Consider the following 10,465-nt stretch of genomic DNA (forward strand, 5'->3'; position numbering starts at 1 on the left):
TATGGATCGGATTGCACGCCGCAACAATATTATATGTGGATCGGGTTGCACGCCGCAACAAAGATATAATAAAATGGGAGCGGGTGGTACGCCTACCACAAGACAAAGTGAAATGGGAGCGGGTGGCACGCCTGCCACGAGATATGAAAAGAAAGTGAAATATGCCTTTGTACCTTTTTTCGTGTTAGTGGGTGGTTTTGATTCCTTAATAATTCTCTTGATATTCTGTTTTACCTGCTATTTCCCGAAGCATGTTTCCCCCTTCCAACTTTACTTGTTTATTTCTGTATTTCTTTCCCGCTGTATATAATTGAACTGCACAGGTTTATTTGGTAGTCTGGTCCTAGCCTCGTCACTACTTTGCCGAGGTTAGGCTAGGCACTTACCAGCACATGGGGTCGGTTGTGTTGATACTATACTCTGCACTCTTTTATGCAGACCCCAGTGTTGTGGACTTCGAACCGCAGTGAGATTGCTGATTCTTGATCATCAGGCGACCCGAGGTAGTCCTGTAGGCGTCTGCAGGCCTTGGCGTCTCCATCTATCTACTTTCCTATTTCTTACATGTATTTCAAGAAACAGTGTTGTAATTAATTCCTTCAGACCTTTCTTTGTAGTATTCTTAGACCGTCTGTGAAACTGTGACACCAGTTCTGGGTAGTCGAGACTTAAATAGTTGTAATAGATATTCATGTTCAGATGACTTATTGTTTTCTTCCGCTTATGTTATATTCTGTTGTTTAAATATTATTTCTTCGTAATTGTTAAAGAGAATAAAATTGGTAAAAAGTTAGATGGTTCAATAATTGGCTTGCCTAGCTCACATTAGTAGGCGCCATCATGACTCCCGAGGTGGAAAATCCGGGTCGTGACACGTCTTGAGCTTGGTAAGTCTGAGTGGAGGTACCTGAATCTACACATGAAAAACATGCACAGAAAGGGCGTGAGTACAACACAGTGGTACTCAGTAAGTGCCAAGCCTAACCTCGATCGGGTAGTGACGAGGAAGGTCAGGGCCCCACTGATATTAAATGAAATATAAGGTGCGACAGTATAAGGTAAAGCAGTACAGTTGGAAGATAATAATAAGAATCAATACAGGATAGTAAGGATAACTATAACTGAAACAGAAACAGAAACAATCACCAGGAATATCACTCTTCTCAAAGATAATGACTGGGGATCTCTCAGTATCTCTTAGTACCCTCAATACATGCCATGGATCTCTTAGTATCCCGAGGATCTCTTGGTATCCTCAATATAAGCTAGGGATCTCTTGGTATCCCGAGGATCTCTTGGTATCCTCAATATACGTGCTAGGGATCTTTCGGCATCCCGCACCTCAACTCAAATCATAAATACGTATAGGGGATCTCCCGGGATGTCGTCCCGTAGTCTCGAAGTAAAACACACAGCAACAACACAAGGAATACTCAATTAAGCTAAATTTCGTACCAAGTAAAAATAGGTAATTCTAACCTAACATACTTCACATAATACAATTTCGGCAGTTTAAACAATAAAGCAATTAAGTAAATTAAACATGCTTTTCTAAGCTAATAGCAGATATAAATTTCGAGTAGAGTAAGCAAGAAAGGAAAAACACAATTAAAGCTACTTAAGTGAAAGCAGGATTTTCAACAATTAGCACAAGTACGCACTCGTCACCTCACGTACAAGACATTTCAATTACAACAATATCAAATCCTAAGGGGAATGTCCCCCACACAAGGTTAGGCAAGCCACTTACCTCGAACCAACTCAAAATCAACCCGAAACCACGCTCTTTTCACGAGTACTCGACTCCAAATGACCCAAATCTATTCAATTCAATTGCATAATGTAAATAACACTTCAAGTAACTGATTCCACAAAGATATTCTAAGCTAATACGCGAAATTAGGTAAAATGACTAAAACGACCCTCAGGCCCATATCTCGGAATCGGATGAAATTTACATTTTCAAAATTCTCATACTCTCACGAGTCTATACATAACAAGAACACTGAAATCGGAGTTCAATTGACCCCTCAAATACCCATTTTAAGGTTTCTTTATCTTAAGCCCTAATTACCCATTTTTCCTAAATTTTTCACCACTAATTAGGTCCTTAATCACATATAAACAAGTTATGAAGTCAAAAATATTACCTCCAAGTGATTCCCCTTTGGTTTCCTCAAAAATCTCCCTCAAAAGCTTCAATCCCGTTCAAAAATAGTGGAAAAATGAAGAAGGGTCGCGGATGTGCTATTTAAATACTGCTCAGATTTAACCCTATGCGATCGCAGAAATACCTATGCGATCGCATATGACAACTTCCTCAAGCAACGCAATCGCGACCAGTTCTATACGATCGCATAGAGCAATTCCATTACCTCGCTGCCACACCAAGTCCTTCTACGCGAACGCAAAGGTCCTTATGTGAACGCAATGACTAGCACTGCCCACCCTATGCGATCACACGCCTACCTTCGCGATCGCGATTCACAAAAAATGTCTGACCTCAACTTACCCTACGTGATCGTGGATGGACTCACGCGATCGCAATGAACAAATCACTGCTGCTAAAAATACCAGAAAACCAACAATCTCCCAAAGGCCAAATGTGCCCGTTTGAGCATCCGAAATACACCGAGGCCCCCGGGACCTCAACCAAACCTACCAACATATCCCATAATGATCGTTCAAACTTGTTCCAACCTTCGGAACGCCAAAAACAACATCAAAACACCAATTTAGCATCGAATTCAAGCCTAGGAACTTCAAAAACTCTCAAAATACGCTTTCGGTCAAAAAGTCTATCAAACCTCGTCCGAATGACCTGAAATTTTGCACACACGTCACATTCAACACTATAGAGCTACTCCAACTTCCGTAATTTCATTCCGACCCTCGGATCAAAATCTCACTATCGAACCGGAAACTTCAAAAATTCAACTTTCGCATTTCAAGCCTAAATTAGCTACGGACCTCCAAAACACAATCCAAACACGCTCCTAAACCCGAAATCACCCAACAGAACCATCGAAATACCATTCTGAGGCCGTCTTCACACTGTCCCGACTACGGTCAAATTTTCAAAACTTAAGTTCTTATTTAGGGACTAAGTGTCCCAAAACTCTCTGAAACTCCAAATAAACCCTTCCGACAACTCACAATAGCAGAAACAAACACGGGAAAAAACAGTTAATAGGGAATCAGACAGTAAATTCTTAAAACGACCGGTCGGATCGTTACACAATTATGTTAAAGTTTACCCGTCAAAGATTAACAAAAAAAAGACTGTTATAATTACGGAATTAGAACTTAGCATGAAACGGACTCAAGCTTGTTGTACACCGTTGGACTTGAAATTTTGCCAAGCCACGGAAAAAGGAAATGGACGGTCATATTTTGGTCTAGTTAGAAATCCTTGCCTAACTAGAAGCTGCCAAGTCCACGCAAAATCATCTCTCGTCTTTTTTATAGTAGTGCACACGAATTCTGGTGAAGTGGAAGTGAAGACAAAAAAAATGGCAACCGTGACATCTCTGCAGAGCCTAACACTTGCAAAATTACGTTCACTTTCTTCCCCGACTTCGACAACTTTCAAGTTTCTTGACCCTTTCCCTTCCTCATCACCCTCTGCTTCTTCTTTCTCTGCCACGGCATCTATCTTTTCTCCAATTAGACCCACTAAACCAAAACAAATTTCTAATTTCGTGACTAAAGCTTCTTCCACCGCTGCCTTCCCTCAAAACATCGGTGATGTCCTCGCTGATGTTAGCATCTTCACTGCCACTGGTCAGTCCGTCAAGTTTGAGGACCTTTGGGATCAAAATGAGGTGTTTGCCTTCTACTCAATTATCTTTATTTTTGCTTATTTAACGATTTTTTGGGGGGGAGCTCGAAAATTTTCCAAGATTTGAGATCTTAAGCTGTCTAAATTCCTGAAATGGCTATAATTTAGAGTGCCAAAGAAGAGTTATTCTTACAAGAACTAGTTAGTCCAGCATCTGCACTTGTGGGTTGTAGCAGGTTGTCGGTGAATTAATTGAGGTGTGCGCAAGCTGGTCTAGACATTTCATTTATCAGAATTAGATGTAACTAACTTATTAAGTGACCTTATTGTGTAAATATTGTTTACGCAATTCGTGCATAGAACTTAAACTCAAAAAAATTATATATTAAAAGAGGCTAACGGACCTTGGAAATGATGGGTTCAACTGAATTTGCAATGAATATGAAAATTTGAACCCACAATTCAAAAACTGCAATGCTTTATGTGACAAGAATCTTAAAAGGTTTTACCCATTGAATTTATATCACAGCCCCGCCTATGCTTTTAAGTATTCAAGAATTGTTCTACACTGAGTAATTTTTCTTTAAATGCATGGTCAATTGGCTGAGTGATGTTTTTTGTTCCATAATTGCATTTGTTATGGCCAAGTTATTTTTTGTTTCTTGGTTTGTTTGGTCCCCCAGGGAGTAGCTGTTGTTGCACTCTTGAGGCATTTTGGCTGTCCATGCTGGTAAATCATGCTGCCCTTTGCTTTCAAGAGAATATTTTGGTATATTATCTACAATTGTTCTTTTCATATCCTTGCTTAATATGCATTATTAGTTGGGAACTTGCTAAAGCACTCAAAGAGTCAAGGGAAAGATTTGAATCTGCTGGTGTAAAGCTAATTGCTGTCGGTATCGGTGCTCCTAGCAAAGCTCGTATTCTTGCTGAAAGGGTATCTCAACTTTACCACTAATGTTGCATTCCGTTGTTTACTTCAAAAATTTGCTAATGATTCAGTTCTGTGACATATTATTTGTATTTCTTTCAAATAAGCTAGCTGAGCTCTTACTTTGAATTGCACTTTCTGTCATATCAAACTTCTGACGCACTTGGTGAAGCAAACTTAGGGCCCCTTGACATATATTTGAAGTTTAAATTGGAAATAGTTTGTAAAAGTTGAGTTGTTCAGCAGATTAAAAAGAACATTTGTAGAAGTTGAAATTATGTTTGAATAGTTGTAGTTTTTGAGAAATAAAAGCGAGTAAAGGTTGAAGAATCATGAGCTGGAGTTGATAGTTGAAAAACTTCACTTGCAATACACCTTCAAACCACAGCTTCAGCTTGAAAAATCTTCCAAGTTCAAGTGCAAATTTTGTTCTCAATTCATGAACAAATGCTAACTTTGCAAGCTTAAATCTTTTATTTTCTAGTCAAGTTTACAAAAATTGATTCACGAGGTATCTAAATGTGGTTTGTGCAAGAATATAGTGTAGGATTTGCCTTACCTCTTGACTTTATTTGGCTAAAAGTTCGTGTGCATAATAGCTCTGTGTCATGGGTGGGAAGAGAATGTTTGTCTGAATCATCCTTTATCCTTATGTTTGAAGATATTTGCTGTATTTTTAATATTTGCATATAGTTAGCATGTGTGTTGGTGGAAATTTGGGTTTTGGGAGAATGTTCGTGTACAATGTCCACTCCTCAGATTTGCAAGTTCTTTTTCGCATGATTGCAATTTTGTATTTGGATTTATATGTGCGCTTGTTAGTTTTTCTAAACTACAAGTGAAGACCCAATGTAGTCCGGCCCTTTCTCGGACCCCGCGCATAACAGGAGCTTAGTTCACCAGGCTGTCCTTTTACAAGTGAAGGCTTTAGGTTTAAAAAATGGGAATGTTCCACGGTACCATGCCATTTGTAATGGAATTATCATGTGAACATAGATTAAGTCAACCAACAATCTGGAGTTACTAGGTAAATTAATCATTGAAGGTGCTGGTTTATCTTTGACAGTATGTTTGTTAATAAACATCATTTTAAGAATTATGTGATTTAGAATCCCAGTGGGTCCCTTTTAAAACAAGGGTGTAACTATGGTACCTGAGGTGATTTGGGAATAAAGGTATTACCTTTCAGATATAATACTAGCTTTGGAGCCCTCCGGAAAAACTAAAGAAGGTTGTTTTCAGCATAACCAATCTTGGATTCAGTGGGAGTAACATGCCAGTTTTCAGAAACTAACATTAAAAGTAAAATTTCATTTCTTTTTTAGAATTAAGGTTTCCCCATTTTAAGGATTAATTTGGATTTGACCAGTCCAACAAGAGTTGGATTGCAGTAAGTCTAGATCTACCTTTATCCTAATCTTGGATCTGAGTTGGTCCTGTTGATACGGTACTTATATTTGATCTAACCAGATGCTTCAAGTATAATCAAATTTAGTAAAAATCTCTTCGGAAATATGCACTTTGTTATGCACAGGATTCCCGGTAGAATGAAATGTAATTATCTCTAACCATGGAACAAATCGAATCAAACACAAAATGCTATCTGCTTTAGTGACTTTTCTATTTTGATTTATTGGAATTTAAGCTAATTGTCTCCATGTTATTGCTACTTCTTCCCTTTCTTTACCCAGTTCTCCCATTTCTCTTCCCTTTTTTCCATGTTAAAATTGCAAACGAGGTTATCTCATTATTGTGGATTTTTAGTAGGATATTTAAAGAAATTTTATGACTAAAAAATTTGAGTGTTGGACTGTTTTGCGTTTCTCCTATGTGCAAGTTTTCCTATTTGCTGCAGCTGTTATGCAAAATTCAAGCTTATATAGTTGAATAAGTGCAATAAATCAGTATGTAGTATTGAGATTGGTACTTATGACAATTAACGATATACAGATTTAGTAGAAAGGACAAAATTACTTGTTCTTGCCCAAGGGAGCAAGGCAGTTTTGTTCCTAAAGCATCCATAAACCTGGTCTTGTCTATCTTTCGTCGTGTCAATACTACCACAATGTGATCCAGTAAAGAGCACTCAGGGTGCAAAACTGCTCTTTTACATTCTTTTTTTAAAGAGTTGAGTTTCCTCTCAAGGTAATATTACCTTGAGCTCACTCCATAGCTTTGAAGGTTTTCCAAAATATTGTAAATAAAGGCTTGTACTATAGGAAAGTAAAGTCCCACATGTGCTCAATGAAGAAATGGACTAAGATTGGAGGTTTGGTATGGATAAAAGCCTGGTATTTAAGTGGAGAAGGGTAGAGGGGTAGATCCATTATCCACCGAGTTTTGAACCATGAGACATTGGCTCTTAGGGGTTTCTCATTTATCAAACAAAAAGAAGAAGAAGATTTGAGGTTCGGTATGTATATGTTAAAAGTTAAATAACATGTGCTCGCTGAAAAACGTCAACTAAAGTTGAAGTTCTGTTATTAGAAACTTTAACAAAGAAGAACAAGAGTTAGGAATTAATGCAGGGACTTGAAATCCTTGTTTTGTTCTGTGATTCAGGGGACCGGTGGTGGGGATTTGACGGATTGGGCGCTATGATGATTATCCTTGTTATGTATTCCATGCTTGTTTTAGCAAATAAGTGGATTTGCCCACAACAAGCTTGTGGAACTTTTGATTCTGTCAGTTGTCCTTGATGTGTTGTAACTTGTAAGCTATGTGGCCAAATGTTGATGTTTGTCGAGGAATCTGGACTAGATTTGAAACTTGATTTACTTTTGAAGGAATTAAATAAGGGGCTAGTATGTATATCTAAAGAGTTGTTTTTAGTTACACTGACTTTAGAGTTCAGATAGCAATTGCCCTGTTTGGTTGTGTTATGCTTCGTCAAACAGTACATGACGTAAATGCTTATGTAATTGAGAGAGAAACCAAGAGATATATGGTGCCCTATGCTCAGTTTACATGTACACCTCTATAATTAGTATCTGCTGTCGTAAGAATACATTTATGTTGAACTACTACGATGCATTGTCTGGATCCATCTCATGCATGGCATATCTAGCCTTATTCATAGGAAATAAGATGCAGTGTTGATCCTTGAAGTAGTTTTAATTTTGGCATCTGGCGTAATGGTAAGAGTATTTTAAGAAGTTTTTTACTTTTAAACTCTATATGGTAATGTCAATTAGTTGGTACCCTTATACTAGGTTAGGTGTTAAACGTACACTAATTGGGATTAACTTGTCTTGAAAGACCAATTTGTTGAGCATTGAAACGAAAAGATCCAAATGGTGCAGGATGGATATTGAGGTTTCATATAGTCGATCTGAACTAGTTTTGGATTGAGCCATAGTAGCTGTTATTGTTCTTATTTTAAACTGGCAACTCATCATGCTGTTAATATCTTGATTATATCTTTTAAGGATCGTGAGATCTGATTCTTTTAGCTTCATTATTCATGTGGCCAGCTACCATTTCCATTGGATTGCTTGTATGCTGATCCGGACCGCAGGGTTAGTATCTGTTTCTCTCCACAACTATGCAAATACTTTATTTTCCTTTGGTGTTCTTTTCTTTGAGGATTTTCACACTTCCTTTGTATCTCAGGCATACGATGTTCTAGGCTTGTATTATGGTTTTGGGCGCACATTTTTCAACCCAGCAAGTGTAATGATCTCAAGAAGCTAGTTTCTCTTCATAAAAATGATCATTATGCGCCAAAGATAATAATTACTTGATCTTTACCTAATTTTTGCTTTACTTGACTATTTATCGTGCCAGGCTAAAGTGCTCTCCAGATTCAAAGAATTGCAAGAAGCTACAAAGAACTACACTATTGAAGCCACCCCTGATGACAGAAGTGGTGTCTTGCAACAGGTTTAAGCTCTTTCTTTCTACTGCTGCATTGTTGTTCATAATTAGGGGTGTCAAGTTTAGCCCATGGAAATATAGTTTGATTATGTAATTAAACAAATTATAAACGAACAAACTGACCAATGAAAATGATTTTGAGTTGGACGACTCAGGGTCATTAATTATTGTTTAATCCAAAATTGATCTGCTCATCTTGACCCAAGAAAACATTGAGCGGGTTATGATCCAATCCATTTATTGTTTTGTACCATTTTAACCCGCCCAAATGTAGTCAAATCCGTCCATTTGAGACTTCTATACATGATTGCTCTTTAGCCCTTACGTGTAAGATAGTAATATTCATTTGTATATCAGGGAGGGATGTTTCTCTTCAAAGGGAAGCAATTGTTGTATGCATGGAAGGATGAAGGAACCGGTGACCACGCTCCCATGGAAGATATCTTTGATGTTTGCTGCAAAGTTCCTGTTGTATAAAGCCATCTTTATTCCAAGGGAAGTGGATGAATATAGAATTTAAGTTTCTCCTTAATTGTTTATGTTGTAAATCTGGTGTAAAGGGGCATGATGTACAAATAGCACCAAAATTTCGTATGATGCACATGTATAATACTACTGCTAATGGTATTAGCTGTATTTTAGCCAAAGATTAGGCTTAGCTGCTACAGCCCAAACATATTATAGCCAATTCATCACTAATGTCCATTATAATGCTTCCAAGTTCTAACATCTTCAGAATACGCATAGATAATTAGCAGAAGGCCAAAATCATATGTGGAAGCCATGGCAAACGTAGGGTTGGTATCTTCGTCTCGAATGGAACATCTACTGCTTTCTGCTAAAAATTCTATATTGATTCTATATTCCCCCATCTAAAGATGCTTTTCTTTGGTTTTTTGAGTGGGTGTGTTGAAAGTAATTGGAAACACGAGGCGATGTGAAAATGCAAATTTGTAGATTGTTGGTGATTTGCACGGCTTGGAGTCAAAAAGGGATTTCTCTATTTATGCATTGAATTAATTGAAAGTGATATGTTTAGAATAACATATATCATTATTGAATTCAATTGTAAAACCCCCCTTGAAGTACAAAAACAAAACTATTTACCCTTGTCTACCCATTTGTTTTTCTACCCATAACTAATTATATTTCCTACCCATAGTAGATTTTGTGGGGAATTTTATCTTTATTCTCCAATTCTTTTTTATTTCTATGCTTCTTTTCTTTTCTTTTTCTTTTCTCCTTTTCTTTTTTCTTGTTTTCTTCTTATTTTTTTCTTTTTTCCTATTCTAATTTCATTTAACTTCTTCTTTTTTATATTCTTTTTCTCTTCATAATCTAATTTCATTTACTATTTTCACTATTTTTTATTATTTTTTTTATATATATTATTACTAAAGAAAAATCAAATTATGTACCAATTAAATGTAGCTAATACAACCAAAAAAATATTAAATAACATTTGATACCAGTATAGTATATAGTTATACCATCACGGTATACAATTGTACGCAAAGAGTTGAAAAAAAAAGTTTAATTCAATTATTACACTGAAATAATATCAGTTGTTAATAAAAAGTTTTAAAAAAAATCTAAAAGGATCTAATTGTAAGAGTATACCGTTACATTATATAACATACAATAATTATTTTTTTTTGCATTTTCAATTTGCCGCTCACGCTAGGTAAAAGCTTAAAACAAATTAAAAGGGAAAAGACAAGTGAATTTACGGGTAATAAGTATACTATTATAGTATATTGTATACTATTACATCATATTGTTACAATATCTTGCATATTATTACAGTATACCATAACAATATGTTTGTATACTATAATGGTATACTGTTGAAGTATAACTATATACTCCTATAGTAT

General features: G+C 36.6%; 1 protein-coding gene across 1 annotated transcript; it reads left to right on the forward strand.

Annotated features, from left to right (window-relative positions):
- The first annotated feature begins 3,432 nt into the window (after positions 1 to 3,432).
- On the forward strand, positions 3,433 to 9,235 carry LOC104220554 (thioredoxin-like protein AAED1, chloroplastic). The gene is made up of 7 exons (XM_009771444.2): positions 3,433 to 3,824; positions 4,465 to 4,511; positions 4,604 to 4,718; positions 8,186 to 8,230; positions 8,325 to 8,384; positions 8,499 to 8,594; positions 8,946 to 9,235. Exons 1-7 carry the CDS (start codon positions 3,513 to 3,515, stop codon positions 9,063 to 9,065), a joined length of 795 nt encoding a protein of 264 aa, XP_009769746.1. The 5' UTR covers positions 3,433 to 3,512; the 3' UTR covers positions 9,066 to 9,235.
- The last annotated feature ends 1,230 nt before the right edge of the window (positions 9,236 to 10,465 follow it).

Source organism: Nicotiana sylvestris, chromosome 2 (assembly GCF_000393655.2).
Source record: "Nicotiana sylvestris chromosome 2, ASM39365v2, whole genome shotgun sequence".
Taxonomy (NCBI): Eukaryota; Viridiplantae; Streptophyta; class Magnoliopsida; order Solanales; family Solanaceae; genus Nicotiana; species Nicotiana sylvestris.

Bases quoted from the DNA above. Each gene is read 5' to 3' on its own strand.
- LOC104220554 (XM_009771444.2), top strand. From the start codon at position 3,513: ATGGCAACCGTGACATCTCTGCAGAGCCTAACACTTGCAAAATTACGT. The intron at 3,825-4,464 runs GTGTTTGCCTTC...TTGGTCCCCCAG, and splicing joins ACCTTTGGGATCAAAATGAG to GGAGTAGCTGTTGTTGCACT. The intron at 8,595-8,945 runs GTTTAAGCTCTT...TTTGTATATCAG, and splicing joins GAAGTGGTGTCTTGCAACAG to GGAGGGATGTTTCTCTTCAA.